Below are 16,680 nucleotides of genomic sequence, written 5' to 3'. Positions count from 1 at the left end.
GTGACTTAATTTCATTTCGGTATTGCAAAAACATCAAATGGGAGAGAGTGGTATTAATATGCGTGTTTGTATGGTCTGTGATGTTTGTTCAGGTCGGCTTATCGTCCAGACTTAACAATGCCATCCATCACGGCCCTCTACCCGGGATCGATCTGCTGGCTACACACTCGTAACATAGTATCTCCATAAGTTGTCATTCAGTAGTATAGGCCCCTTACCACCAGACTCACATTGTCACACACAGCAACTGTTCATTGGAAGATATAACAATTGTATCCACCATTTTATAAAAAGTCAAATGCTTAATCATTAAATTAATATCCTCTTTGAGATTTATAACGATTGAATATGAAGACACTTTATTGCGGTTCGACAGATTGATGATAATTTTAAAAGCTCGGATTCCCGTAGCTTGATATTCAAACTAAAGACAGCCATGTCGATATTTAACTAATAGAAAGCCTGGCTGTAATGAGATTTTACCCGGTGTAATATAATGATACTGAAGTTTTTCGTTTTTACTAGAATTCTAATTATACTCTGGATGATTCTGAGTAATGAAATCTAATGATAAAGAGGTTTTATCCCTAACAAACATATCAACATGCTGTTTTTTTACAGGTATTGATTATCTGCACGAGGACCTGAAACACAATTACGTAAGTAATTAAATTAGCGGTGGGCTGATGAAATAGTATCTAGTGAAGCCATCACAATGTAAGGCTCTCTTGCACAAACCACTAAAGGTCCGGACCTGTGGGCTGACAGTCCCAAAGTTTAGACTATCAGGCATGAAACCTACAGAAATATCAATAAAAATGTGAATCAAAGGAATACATGGTTCTTTTCCCCATCGATAACCAATTCTTTCTCACTGGCAGGATATAGTAAGTGGAACTGAATTTAAATTGTACATTATGCTTAAGTAGTTTTGATGAATAAATACAATTTTTCTTAAGCAAATTTTCTTCACGTTCTACGTCAGTTTTTTTATGGTTTTTTTTCTTCTTCTTCTTCTTCTTCTTCTTCTTCTCCTTCTTCTTCTTCTTCAAAGGAAATTAGCGTTCTTTTTAATTAAAGTTAGTTTAAAATGTAAGAAATAATTAAAATGTGCCAACGATATGTAGGTTTGGTGTATATGGACATGTTTTTCTCGTCCCCAGAACGCCCAAGCCAGTTACGACTTCAGCAGTAACGACCCTTACCCGTATCCACGCTACACCGACACGTGGTTCAACAGGTGCGTACAATACGGTTATCTGGATCCAGTTTCCTCATTATTCCTCAACTAAAGAAATCTTTATACTTTAATTCAAATTTTCCGTTTAAATTTAAATCAAATAATGTTTTCTAAGGGACAATTTTAATTTAAGGACTTTCCTTAAGTTAATGCACGTCAATGAAACCTGTGAGTGCTGTTATGCTTAATGACGACTTCGCGTTGTATTAATTCGGGGATAACGCTTCTTGACTAAGTGTTTATCAACTTACCCCTTTGATGTATTGATGAATTCTAGTGTTTGATAATGCATTTGTAAATGTCCCGGAAGTTGCATCTTCCTTACCTCACACCACGCGCTCATATTTTTTCAGTCACGGGACGCGCTGTGCCGGAGAGGTGTCCGCTGCTAGGGACAACAAGGTCTGTGGTGTTGGCGTGGCGTATGACTCTAAGGTTGCAGGTAAGTATCTCAAAACTTCATCAAAAGTATATAGTCTATCAATAAATCTGCCAGTAAATACGGAAATGCAGGTGTCTGGCGTGTCATCATCGTCTGTAAATTTTGATTGGTTGAGTTCATCAACAAGCGTACTATAACCAATTTTGATTGGCTGAAAAATTCGCTTTACGCCCTCATTAAGATTATTCAACAAGATAGAACCATAAAGGATACGAAATAAAGGGGAAGGGATATAATATTTTAACAAATGACTAGCGCTTTGTACTAAGACTTCTACCAATGTTGTGCCATATCAACGATCTACCAGACTTTGTGTAAATGACGTCTCTCTACAGATGATCATATATTCTAAAGATAAATCAATACAGCCGTGCAGGATGGCATAATCTGCCGAATGGAGGATGAAATTTAACACCCAAAATGGTACACAATGTGTATTAATGAAAAAGTCACAAGTACAAGATACTTTTGAAAATAATCCTTTGATTTCCTATAGCGAAGCACAGTATACGTATCTCTTGTATAAACCATCTTCAAATAAGATGCTGTAAGTTTGATCCCAGTTCACCCAAAAATAATTTTAAAAAAAAAATAGATACAAAGCTTGGCAGCCAGATTTTGCACGAAACCTCACAAGACAAAGGAGAAGCACCGAGATGTGCAAGTATTGCCGAACAATTTGACGACTACATCACATCAAAAGTAGTAGAAAAAAAGTGTCACCAAACATTCCAATGCATCTCGCATACTAACACACAAAGTTAATGGATGATACAATATCTCTTTCTTTGTGCGAACAATAATGGCTAGACGATCTGCCTTCCCTCACACTTGGAGCTTTCAAAGGTGCATTAATGCACCAATAGACACCTCTCAACTCTTACGTTAAAAATGGAAAAACGGACTACTCGGGTAGCTTTTAGCAGCCACCTATAAACCTTTCTCAGTCCTTACTGTGGCCATTTGTTGTATGTTTGTTTTTCGTGTCAACAAGCTAAATTGCGTTCTACTATTAATACTTTTCGACTGACAGGACTACGGATGCTCGACCAGCCGTTTATGACGGATTTAATCGAAGCAAACGCCATGGGACACATGCCCAACGATATCGACATCTACAGCGCCTCCTGGGGACCGACTGATGACGGCAAGACAGTAGACGGGCCCCGCAATATGACCATGAGGGCAATCGTTCATGGCGTCAACGAGGTAATAATAGCAATTTTGACTTGCTGCTTTCTGTCTAGTAACAATCTGAAGGTTCTTTGACAATACAACTTGGCATATTTGCATCATTTCCCCTATTTCCTGAGATTATACTCCCGGTGGGTCGACCAGATGATTCCGCATGAAGACATTTATTTTTCAATCTCTGTTTAACTTTGATTATTCTGATGAAATAGTTCGATGAGACTACGAAACCTTGCATAATTTTATTTGCTCATGGTTTCCCTTAGTTAAAGTGATTTGTATGAATTTTAGCTAAATTTAACACCATCCAACCGTTATAAACATGTGTTTATCAAAATAAAATAATAACAGTATAGAAACAAAAGGATGTGGTGATCTTTACTTGTCTTGGCACAAATTCACCCTAAACCGCCTTGCAGTTCAATACATTTGTCCTATTGCCGACCAGATTCCCCTTAAAGTCGCTCTTAACCTATATTTAAATTAATTATCTACCTTAATCTCCTTTACTTCAGGGACGCCGAGGTCTAGGGAATATTTACGTCTGGGCTTCAGGTGACGGCGGCGCGGATGACGACTGTAACTGTGACGGTTACGCAGCTAGCATGTGGACTATTTCTATCAACTCCGCGACCAATGATGGACAAACGGCTGGGTACGACGAATCCTGTTCCTCCACACTCGCCTCGACATTCAGTAACGGCAAGAGCACTCTTCGTGACGCCGGAGTGGTATGTACTATCACAAATCAATCATTTGTTCCCCAACCTCTGTGAATCTTTATAAAAAGACTCATCTCGATCAGCTTGATAAGACTTACTTAGTTCAGGAAATGGGTTAGATACAGAGAGCAAAATGAATTAAGTTCATCCTTTTAGAGCTCTTCAGTTATATTAATGACTTAAGGCATTTTTAGGAGGCAACTTAACTCAAATCAGATCAAAAGAAATATATGGGAGGTGACCATACTTAAATTTTATAATTTCAATATTTGATTTCAAAAGAAGGTTTAGGGGTATTAATCAAAACGTAAAATATAAGCAGGCTGTATCCCAGTATCTCATTAAGGACAATGTCACATGCTATATAAATGTTCCTTTTAATCATGCCACAAATAATTAAACAGGAAGGTAAGGAAAAGTAATCAATGAAATATAAAGCCCTGACTGGGCAGTAATGACGCTAGAAGAGTTATTTTAGACAGAATTAATCAGACAGATGCAACCTAATACTCTATAGTTGTGTGCCAACACGGTCGGAAATTACATAGACATGGAAGAAATGAAATGACAGTGATAACAGACAAGGTAAGATGAGTACCGCTGTATAATCAACGCACCTGCTAGGGTCTTATAACATGTTTTCACATCAAGTTATCATGTTATCACTGTTACACAATCCAGCCTTAATATAACCTGATATAACCACTACTCACATTTACAGGCTACAACTGATCTGTACAACAACTGCACCACCACCCACTCGGGAACTTCCGCTGCGGCACCGGAAGCTGCAGGTGTCTTCGCTCTAGCTTTGGAGGCAAAGTAAGTAGCAGGTGGCCGTAAGTGACAATGGTGTTTTATATAAAGAAAATGAATACCACCAATTAGTTAGCTTTGTACACTCTTGTGCAGCAGAATATTTCAAATCATTCGCTTTTTTTTCTCTCTATTTTTAACCTTTGAAAAAGAATTATTGGGCCATTACAAAAACCGAAAATTCAATCCCCGGACTTTTCCGCCTCTGTAAATGCAAGGTGGTATACGAGTTACACCCACGTTTGTCATTCTGTCCCTTTGATAAAGGATCAAACCTATTTGAAAGCTTTACCGTACGCGTCCATTACCGTGGCTTTGTCTGCACTATCGCTGTGGTATTTCGGACCATTTTAATATCATTCGCTCGTTCTATATTTGTTAATCCTCTCGGTGCTATTGCGTCACGGCTACCATTGTGAATTAGGTTTGCATTGGCTTTCTTGTTTATTCTGATATCGTGTGTATCCCAGGAATCAATGGACATGGAGATAATCCTCTTGTACGATTAGCCTTTATTACGATGACACAGGATGTAGTTACCCAGGTCCGCTTCCTGCCACTGATATCGATTACCAATCCACAATGTCCAATTACATTTCTGTCACGTCAGTAATTGTATAATGCTTTATCTAATACGACGCCTTCGCTGGCGATGTACGTCTCGCTGAACCGATCCAATTGTTGCTGCAGTTACTTGACATATCCGTATTAATGAAATCCGGACCAGACCCCGCCTCGCCGTAGGCTCCAAGACAATTCCTTAGAAAATGTCGGCATCCTCAATAGCGTTATTGTTGTAGATATTGCTAGTTTATCAATACTAATGGCCAGCTTTTAAATCTGTAATATAGATTGGAGTTCTTATCGATTTTATCATACATATTATTGATTGTCAGATATGAATAGGGTAGATTTTACGCGAACAGACAGAAGCTTTTCTATAGCTACGGATGTTACTTCTTGGTAATGATTCGTCTGAAGTAGACTCCTGTAGATACCAACCGTTCAAAGTGTAATGATCCCGACTTACCATACATCAACGTCCTCCTTTCTGAAGTATATAGGAATAGAAGAACACGACTGTTTCTTGCATGAACATTCACAATGCTCATCTCCACAATATTAATATGACCCGTTAAGATTTATTCTCCAGATTGACTTTCCGATATCCTATAAATACATTGGCAATAGCTTCCTCTCTCCGGCCCTTGTATATGTGAAGTATGATATGCCCTATCAGACTGAACCTCTGCTGATAAGCAAAGCTTCTGCACTTTAACTTCCGGAAGTTTTCCGTGTCTGGAGGAAAACCACGATTTATTGGCGGCATGTAAAAGGATTGAACTGAGTATATACAAGTGATTAGCATGTTAAAGTAAGAGTTCGGTTGTAGACACAGTATGCGCCGAAAACTTAAAACTGCTTCTCGCATTGATGGCAGGGAATAAAAGATACGGAAATCAGGGATATGAGTACAACCAATATTAATCGAATCACCTAGTCTGATAAAATTAAATTTTCAATAACTCTTATTTATATCATTTAATTGGTCACATGAACAGTATACTGTAAACCAATATTTCTGAACTTAAATCCCTCGCGATTATTTGTACGAAAAGATGATGACATCCATGTTGATTTCGCCGTTGTCATTACTTGCTTTCATACACATTCATTATTCATTATATATCTGATAATCAAAACCATATCTGCTAGACACTTATAGCTTCGTACTGATGACCGTAGAACTTCACAAAATGGCGTCATTCATGTGCAGGTATAGGTCAGAGGTCTCAGGTCGAGCACGTGTGCCAAAATATCTAGAGTTCGAAATCATTATTGTTTATTTTTGTGTTGTAAATGTCTTTAAATGTTTACAATAACATAGTTTATAACAGGCATTTTTTTATTGAATTACAAAATAAGCTCTTGGACGACTACTGTATCATTAATAATCTATAAATACTTTAAGAAGCGTTACGTTCAACCAGCACAAACAAGTCAGGCCTATTGAAGTGTTGTCATATTCCATGCAATGTAAATCAATGATGAGTTTTAATTCAAATATAAAAGCACAAAGAACGTTCACATTCGTAGATTTCTGTCGTCCGTAGAATGTATCGCATGACTGAATCACTTGACTTTTGAGATAAATTTGCATGACTCTCATTTTTTTCTGGATCATCGTTCACAAAATCATGTATTCGCGAACTTGTCTGAATAGGCATATTTAGCGAGATTAGAACCCCTGTGGAATCATCAAGTCATCAAATGAGGACAGTCAGATAAAATCTTCCGAAGTATATACCTTACATTAAAATGGCGTTCTATCCTCCAACAAATTATATATATATGCAATAGGAATGTGCGTAGATCAGCATTGCAAGTCGTTAACACAGTATCACCTGTTATATAAGTAGGCATCATATCATGTACAGTGAGTCGTAAATGACAATGTTTTACATTCATTTGTACATTAAAAGACAATATTTCAGCTATGACAGCGATCTTTTATCACGCCTCTACTTCCGTGACATTTCCTACCTAAGTATCCATTAGGCTGGGTAGAAGTTTTGTCTCCCCAGCGTTGTATTGTCAGAACTGCTAGTGATATGATGAGTAGGCTGAAGGCGTACCGACAGCTTGGTACAATAGAAGCCGTGTAAGTTCAGAACGACGGCAAGTCATTTCGGTATCATTCTGTCGTCTGTAACAATATAGCTGGAAACCCTTCACAGCCTTGGGAGGGGAAGCCACACACAGAGTGTCGATGATCGTTTATCGAGTCTCAATGCCCAAAACCTGCCATTAGCTGTCCACACAGTCTGAACAATCTCATAGCACATATACATAGTCACGTCACGCTCACGGCGATGGAAAATGACGGCCAATGTCGGGCCATTACATTCAAAGTGTTTTCTTTATAACATCGGGCTTCCTTCATTCCCCGTGTTAATACGTTAATAGAATTCGCAGTACCTCAGTGTTGATGTGGTAAGCTTGATATGGACGCTTAATTCGATCTGGACTTACATCAAGGACTCTGTCTAACAAATACAGAGGCAGACGTCGTGTTATTAATATGACTACCTATAAATATGCCTGCAGTAACTCTGAATGTATGCTTTATGTGGTAATATAGGAGAATATGTCCCCAAGCTCATATTTAACTAAACAAACATCTCTTTGGTCGAAAATCTGTCATCCTCTTAGGACGTTTGATATCTACTTTTAAAGCAACAAGTCTACATTAGAGAAGGATGACCGGTTACATGATATCTACCTACAGTAGCAAGTCTAAATTATACAATTATTGCCTTTTGATGAGGGTACACGAGACTATACGGACCTGGTCAAGAGATTATTCATCAAGGTCGAGGTGAACAAACTCTTTACCAGGTCCGTATACACCGAAAACAAAAGGCAACAACTGTTTTGTAATATGGCCAACAAAATCAAATGAATGAAAATTCCAAGGGTCCTGTCCAAATTATGTTGACTAAAGTTGTTTTCAGCATTCTGATTGGTTGTTGTCCAAATAAACGCGTTGCGTTATTGGAGTGTAAGGAAGTAACCTTGCTGACCTGTTCGTGCAAAAATAGCAGGTCTACTCACCGACAGGTCCTTGTGAGGAAAATAGGAAATTGGCCAATGAAAACCTAGCAAACACTCCAGCCATATTACAATACAAAAGAATGATCAGAAAATTACACAGAATTAACCCTTTTAAACGTTCTATTTAGTCTATACAAACGAAATCATTTTATTATTCGTACGTCATTCTTACTGAATCATCTGCGTACTTTAAAGTCAAAATAATGAGGTTGTTACTAGTTTATTAACCTATAACAAGCGGGGATGTGTCTGTATACGACTTTAACGTTACATTTATAACTCCTGGTTACTACATAATAATAGATCATGAATGAAGCTGTCATGTTACAGCCAGCATAGCAGACGTCGTCCAGAGTAAACAACTTAACACAAGTCATGTGTTTAAAATGACATCCCTTAAATAGTTATCGCTTACTTCTAAAAAACTAACATTTCCACTTTCGCTTGGGTTTATGTGTCACAATTTATTCTACTATATATACGTATTGTAGAGAGATATGTCATGTTGACAGGGTTACCTACATGATATCCGACAATCTGCGCTGGGTATTAACATCCATGATACTTCATTGTTTACCAGTAAGGGAGTTATTGTTGTGTGCGCCATTATAAGACTCTTTGTAATCAGCTTGAGAAGGCTACACCGCCCCATGCTACAGTGAGACATTTAGATTTTACTTTGGGTTTCAGTCGCAACCTGACCTGGAGAGACATGCAGCACCTAACCGTCCTCACCTCCAAACGAAACAAGTTATTCGACCCCTACCAGAAGCATCACTGGAAATATAATGGCGCTGGTTTACTGTTTAACCATCTATTCGGATACGGAGTTCTGGACGCTGCAGCCATGGTGGACCTGGCTAGACAATGGAAACCTCTCCCCGAACGATTCCACTGCACAGGGGGCAGTGTCACCAATGATATGTAAGTACACGTGGTCTATATTATATACCATGACGCTCATTACGATTTCACTATTCATTTCAACACTTTCAGTTGAACATACACAAAAATGGGAAAAAGGGGGGAAATCCAAAGGACACAATAATTCCAGATGTGTATAGTTCCTCCATATCAAGCTCAGATGGCGTTATCAACAGTGTGTAAAATCAATTAAAGGTCTTCTTGTTGTTCTGAACTTAACGTAAAATCAATGAAACACATACTCGATCGCTGCTCTGAATCGAACGTTGTTGACAGATTTGGTTTCAAATCACAAAAAGTAAGTTCTGTAAATTATCCTATTGCAATTGAAATTTGGGTTGGTCCGATAAAGATTAGGAAAAACACATACAGTGTAAGACAGTAGGCTCTCAGACGTTATCTGTACAGCGTACGGTACGGTAGAGAGGGCTTCCGAAATGAACCATATTTTTGAAATAAGGATTCAGTAATGTTGGAACGAAGTCGATATCATTTGATTATACAATTAGAGCCGAGTCTAGCTAGTTCTCTAAACTAAATAAACTACTAAAGCCTGTATGTCTGTCAGACATTATAAATACCACAAACCATTCATCATATTTTTGTCAAAGGAAACCACCAGGCAGATAATTCCTCGAGATTCTGCTGAGCTGGTTCAGTAAACTCTGCTGAGCTGGTTCAATAAACTCTGCTGAGCTGGTTCAGTAAATTCTGCTGAGCTGGTTCAGTAACTCTTTCTAAATTTCTGTTTACAGGAAGTTTGCCACCAACCAGCCGATCCAGATGCACATCGACACGGACGCATGTCACGGAAGTGATAATGAGATCAATTACCTGGAGCACGTGCAGGCATTCGTAACTCTAAAGTCTACTTACAGAGGAAATGTCGTAATCTTTATTACGTCACCAACGAACACTACGTAAGATATATCTATTTTACAAACTCAGATGTCATATAACCTTACAAGAAAACGCTTTAAGCCATACTTGGGGTCAAGTGTTATATTTGAATTAATACAATGGCTACAATAAATCGTTTTCTAACAGAAATAATTATCCGTAAACGCCTTCGCAATCTAACGTAATCACAATCCCAACTCATTATCAATAAAACGGTATAACATATAAACTTCATTGACAAAACTCGCTATATCAAAATTATGTGAAAATACAGAAAATACTGACATTAAACGAAACCGTAATTCGGACTTAAAATTTAGAAGGAAAGAGTGCAGAATAAGAAAATTATTAAAAGGCAAAACTTCGTCATCAATTGGCCATTCTGTTTAACAAAACGTTGTCATCACAATATGTAGTAACCAATAATGTATGACCTCTTTTATCATGCAGCTCGATGATCCTGAGCCAAAGGCCTAACGATGATGATCACAAGAATGGTTTCACTCGTTGGCCTTTCATGACTACCCATACTTGGGCTGAGAACCCTCACGGACGCTGGAAGCTCGAGATCACACTAGTACCCGGCAAAAACACCAACGTCGACACAGGAACGTTCTTCGAGTGGACCCTAATTTTCCATGGAACTCGCACCGCCCCTTACAAAAACCAGGTGGCTGACGAGATGAACCACGGAAAGCTGTTCAAGGTGAAGAGAATTCATCAGGAGAAAGCCTGAGAAACACAGAACCAAATTCAAAATTTAATCGCTGAATTCTGACATTAATTTTTCCTGATTTTAAACATATTCACTTTTAGAATTGCAACTATCGAAAAGCATAAAAAAGAATATTCTTAAATTTATTTAATATTTTGGACTTACGAAATTATTACGAATTATAAAGTATTTGCATTGACATTTTTTATTAGGTGAAAGAAAACGGTAATTTTGAACCGATAAATTATATACTGATTAGTTTACCAAATTATGTATAAGATTTGTTAAAGAAGCTTACAAATATCAACAATTTACATTCACCAAGCATTTATTGCTGCTCGAAGCAAATAGAACGGATATATATATATTTTTATATGAAATGGCAAAGTATGCAATTATTTTGGATGTTATATTTAAAAAGACTGAATCGCTTCGAGAACCAATATATGCTTAGTGACGTCTTAAATGACATGATAAGGATATGCATTCCGGTATGAAATTTCCGTTGTATAATCTATCGATGGAAAATGATTGGAATCGCATCAAAGAATGCCTGCCAGTCGCACAGTTTACATAATAAAGATGTCTGGACGTCGACTGGGTTCCGTTTAGACTTCTACCGATACACATGTATCATACCGACGAAAGCTAAAATAAGTAATCTGTAATAGTCTTCCATATCACCGAAGTCTAACTCCCTAAGTGTCGCATAGTGGATAAATGGGCATACTTATGATTGGGTGGGTTCTGTAGATAACTGGGCATACATATTATAGGGCGGGTTCTGTGTTTCGGTAGAATTCTATTACTGTTGTGGACAGGCTGATAGCCAATCCATGTAACATTGCTATATCTAACGTTTGGTGTACTCGATGTACTTCCGTAGTCGTTATTTGGACTATTCGGTACACTACGGTAGTTATCATTAAGTCTCCTCGGAACATTGTCTGTTGTGACCCCGTCTGTTCAACTTCCATACTGTCTGTCGCAGTTTCTCATTGCAAACTTTTCATAAATTAAACATTTTCGTTGAAGCTGTTACAACACATATTGCCAGCATTGATCACGAGTTTTCTTAACAAGACATTGTTCTCAGTTGTAACCCACTGTTGGTATAGCCATATCTTACACTTGCGACATGAGTATGTGTGACAGAACACGGGGCTGCAACCAGACATAAAATGATCAGGAGTTGTCTGTTCTTGATGTACTGGAGTTTAGCACAACTAAGAACTCTAAATCCATATCAGTGCATTCAGGTTTGTGCATTGAAGTTGCGATTTGCAATTGCACTATCAGCTCTGTGACAGACGAATTGTATCACAGATGTTTTCCCCATCGGAAAGATATGTAAAATGACATGACATCTATACCCCTAATCACCACTTGTTTAGGAAGACTGTAGACTGTCAAGAAATCTAATGTCAACGCTTACATCTGTGTTAATGACAATACTTTACAGAAGACCAGGGTCCTTGTAAAACGTAACGTTATTGCTATAGGTAACGGACCACTGCTTTCTCAGTGAGATTTACTATTTAAGATAAAGGAGAGAACATACTGAAAAAACACAACATCATACAATGTTCGTCAAACATTGTTCGCAGCTCTTTAAATCCATAGTCCCGGAACCATTGCTGGGACATTTAAATTATAGTCCCGAATACCATTACTAGGACATATAAATCCACAGTCCCGTACAGCATTGCTGGGACAATTCAGTCCCGTATAACATTACTGGGACATTAGTCCCGTATAACATTACTGGGACTTTAGGTCCCGTATAACATTACTGGGACATTTGGTCCCGTATAACATTACTGGGACATTAGGTCCCGTATAACATTACTGGGACATTTAAATCTCGTATAACATTACTGGGACATTAGGTCCCGTATAACATAAATGTGACATTTAAGTCCACAGTCCCGTATAACATTACTGGGACATTAGGTCCCGTATAACATTACTGGGACATTTAAATCTCGTATAACATTACTGGGAAATTAGTCCCGTATAACATTACTGGGACATTAGTCCCGTATAATATTACTGGGACATAAGTCCCGTATAATATTACTGGGACATTAGTCCCGTATAACATTACTGGGACATTAGTCCCGTATAATATTACTGGGACATTAGTCCCGTATAATATTACTGGGACATTAGTCCCGTATAACATTACTGGGACATTTAAATCTCGTATAACATTACTGGGATATTAGTCCCGTATAACATTACTGGGACATTAGTCCCGTATAACATTACTGGGACATTAGTCCCGTATAACATTACTGGGACATTAGTCCCGTATAACATTACTGGGACATTTAAATCTCGTATAACATTACTGGGACATTAGTCCCGTATAACAATACTGGGACATTTAAATCTCGTATAACATTACTGGGAAATTAGTCCCGTATAACATTACTGGGACATTAGTCCCGTATAACATTACTGGGACATTAGTCCCGTATAACATTACTGGGACATTTGGTCCCGTATAATATTACTGGGACATTAGTCCCGTATAACAATACTGGGACATTTAAATCTCGTATAACATTACTGGGAAATTAGTCCCGTATAACATTACTGGGACATTAGTCCCGTATAACATTACTGGGACATTAGTCCCGTATAACATTACTGGGACATTAGTCCCGTATAACATTACTGGGACATTTAAATCTCGTATAACATTACTGGGACATTTAAATCTCGTATAATATTACTGGGACATTAGTCCCGTATAACATTACTGGGACATTAGTCCCGTATAACATTACTGGGACATTTAAATCTCGTATAACATTACTGGGACATTTAAATCTCGTATAACATTACTGGGACATTTAAATCTCGTATAACATTACTGGGACATTTAAATCTCGTATAACATTACTGGGACATTAGTCCCGTATAACATTACTGGGACATTTAAATCTCGTATAACATTACTGGGACATTTAAATCTCGTATAACATTACTGGGACATTTGGTCCCGTATAACATTACTGGGACATTTAAATCTCGTATAACATTACTGGGACATTTAAATCTCGTATAACATTACTGGGACATTTAAATCTCGTATAACATTACTGGGACATTTGGTTTCACGAAGTAGAGTTAGCTCCCTTATATAACACCTTTATAGGGACAAGCTTGAGAGAGGAGAATTAAGTCCTATATCTGATTGTACTTTTCTCCTATGACATGAGTTAAATCCTCTTTTGATAACCTTTTAATGACATGATTAGCTCTACGAAGAGTTCCCTATCTGACCTTGACTTCCCTGAAGGTCAAATAAGAAGTGAAAAGAATTATAACGAGGAAATCATTGGTTGTCTTAATTAGTCCATCGTCGTTATCATCAAATTCATCCATATCATTTCTTAACACAATACCCTGAGGGGATGTGTACTTGAACTTATAATTAAATCTGGTTTCGGTAATATAAATTTTTCCCCAAAATTTAGTGAGCAACAATATTATATGTAAAGTTGATAATCGGGAATTTCATAGAAATCCTAGAACAGGTTTGGTTTTCATTCCAATTGAACTTCAGTGAAATATTTGGCTCTAGCCTAAAAATATGTTTCAAAACACATATATTTGTTTAGAAGAGAGGTTCTCACCAATATAGAATGTGATATCCTATTCATTCATTGTCGATATATTGTTTTTCCGTTGTTCTATTTTGTGATGAAAATTAAGAGTTTTATATTTACACGGCTATAATGCAATTATCGGAGTAAATGAGGTCAGCGCGAGATGAAGCGTGGTTTAAAGCCACGTGGAAAAATATTGGCACCAGGTTTTTGATTTTGATGACCGAAATATCCTTCCAGTTGTGTTTGGACTAACCAAAAGAGAATCTTTGGTGAAAGCCAAACAACACAGATGACGAAGTGGGGTTTGTCCAAACACCGTGAGACGGCTATTTCAGACTTCTGCAGACACAAGCACGATAAAAGTATTGTAATACCGAGTGTTTGTCGATCCAAGGCCTGAAACATGTTTATTCTTGAAGTTTAATGGTACTGAACATTCTATCTTTAAAATAATCCTGACAGATTCGTTCACTGTGTAAAATACACAGTGTTTGAAATTTTGCCAGAAACTTTTCAATATATCGACTGAGACCAAACGGCGCATTGTGGGGGAGATTCCCGAGATGCATCTGTAATAACCCTGAAGGCCATCTTGTTTGTATTATAGCCGTGTAAAGCAGTGCGTTATCGTATATAGTGTTGAACTGGGATTCAGAAATGGCTGCATAAGGCCGGGCCAATTTATTGTATAGTTTTATCAGGCCGGGCCCATATTCTGTATGGTTTCATCAGGCCAGGCCCATATTCTGTATGGTTTCATCAGGCCGGGCCAATATTCTGAATGGTGTCATCAGGCCGGGCCAATATTCTGAATGGTGTCATCAGGCCGGGCCAATATTCTGAATGGTGTCATCAGGCCGGGCAAATATTCTGAATGGTGTCATCAGGCCGGGCCAATATTCTGAATGGTGTCATCAGGCCGGGCAAATATTCTGAATGGTGTCATCAGGCCGGGCCAATATTCTGAATGGTGTCATCAGGCCGGGCCAATATTCTGAATTGTTTCATAAGGCCGAACAAAGAATGGTCCTTTTAAATCATATTTTTGAAATTTGTATAAACGCCGAAGTAGCAACGTTTGATTGTAATTAAAGATTTAATAAGCTTAAACTGAATTTATTATCAATTATATACTTATTAAACTTATATATATATGTGTTTACAGTAATTTGTTAACAGATTTTTTCTAACTGCAATATTGGTATGTTGATCCAAATCAGCCATTCTTAATTTAACCGATAGAGTGGAGGAAGCTTAAGTGATGAAGAATGCGCAAATATTAAAGAAGTATATTTTGTTGATTAATTTGAGAATATCCCAACTGTTGTAATGTTATGTTGCAAATAAAATTCGGCCAAAGTGTCATATTTGTTCATTTTTTTTAAGGTATTTGTTCTTGGGGAAATCCAAGCTGATATACTAATCTTTGTGTGTGATGCTGAAAAAGTGTTCCGAATTTGCAAAGGACGTAAATGAAACGCTTTGTGCTTGTCACTTGTAAATAGACGATAACAGCGTGTCATGTGTTAGTTAATGACGCTGACAAATTTTTGAAAAAATACGACCTTTTATGTTAGTTAAGGACGCTGAGAAAACATCAAAACAGTTATTTATTTTATGTAAGTTAAGGACGATGAGAAAACATAAAAGAGTGATACCTTTTTTGTGTAAGTTAAGGACGCTGAGAAGACATCAAAGAGTGATACCTTTTTATGTAAGATAAGGACGCTGGCAAAATGTCAAAGGTATACTGCCTGTTCTGTAAGTTAAAGACGCTGATAAAACGTCAAAAGAATACTACCTGTTCTGTTAGTTAAGGAATTTGACAAAACGTCAAAAGAATGCTATTTGTTCTGTTTGTTAAGGGCGCTGACAAAACGTCAAAAGAACGCTTCTTATTCTGAAAAGTAAAGACGCTGACAAAGCTTCGAAAGAATACTACCTGTTCTGTTTGTTAAGAAATTTGACAAAACGCTAAAAGAATGATTCCTTTTCTGTTAGTCAAAGACGTTAACTTAACGTAAAAAGAGTGGTACGTGTTCTATTAGTTTATGACGAAGACAAAATGTCATTAACAAAATGCCAAAAGAATGCTACCTGTCCTATTAGTTAAGGACGCTGTAGGTTGCTACATGTTCTAGTTAATTAAGGACGCTTACAGAACGTCTGTAGGTTGCTACATGTTCTAGTTAATTAAGGACGCTTACAGAACGTCTGTAGTTTGCCACATGTTCTAGTTAATTAAGTTTGCCTCTTTGTCTCAGTTTTTTTTTCTCTTTTTCAATGACAACAAACCCATCTTAAAACTGAACACAATTAACTTTACATCGCCAAGATAAGTACAATTTGCAGATGAGATCTGAATTCTACAATTAACGGAATCTTTATTATTTCGGATGTCTTTAAAACCTGTAGATTTCCCCTACATCGTGATATAGGAACAAGCTCATCATTATCGAAACACCTGCGACATGTAAACGGCGCAGGCTGTA

General features: G+C 37.6%; 1 protein-coding gene across 6 annotated transcripts in view; it reads left to right on the top strand.

Annotated features, from left to right (window-relative positions):
* Positions 1-15,553, top strand: part of LOC117323912 (neuroendocrine convertase 2-like) — a 40,465-nt gene extending 24,912 nt beyond the window's left edge. The window contains exons 5-14 of one of the 6 annotated variants that reach the window (XR_004531855.1): positions 622-659; positions 1,164-1,240; positions 1,594-1,682; positions 2,716-2,891; positions 3,389-3,604; positions 4,317-4,417; positions 8,717-8,950; positions 9,706-9,870; positions 10,301-12,313; positions 12,519-15,553. Coding sequence is in view for 1 of the 6 variants with exons in the window: in XM_033879444.1 (XP_033735335.1) it covers positions 622-659; positions 1,164-1,240; positions 1,594-1,682; positions 2,716-2,891; positions 3,389-3,604; positions 4,317-4,417; positions 8,717-8,950; positions 9,706-9,870; positions 10,301-10,586 (1,382 nt within the window). In the remaining 5 variants the exon portion in view is untranslated. Of the gene's footprint in view, positions 1-621; positions 660-1,163; positions 1,241-1,593; positions 1,683-2,715; positions 2,892-3,388; positions 3,605-4,316; positions 4,418-8,716; positions 8,951-9,705; positions 9,871-10,300 lie in introns of all 6 variants that reach the window. The other 5 variants (XR_004531854.1, XR_004531853.1, XR_004531852.1 and 2 more) reach the window with 5 other exon arrangements.
* Positions 15,554-16,680: the final 1,127 nt, after the last annotated feature.

The sequence above is a fragment of the Pecten maximus genome, chromosome 3 (assembly GCF_902652985.1).
Source record: "Pecten maximus chromosome 3, xPecMax1.1, whole genome shotgun sequence".
NCBI lineage: Eukaryota > Metazoa > Mollusca > Bivalvia > Pectinida > Pectinidae > Pecten > Pecten maximus.
This window is presented reverse-complemented; position numbering and strand designations above follow the sequence as displayed.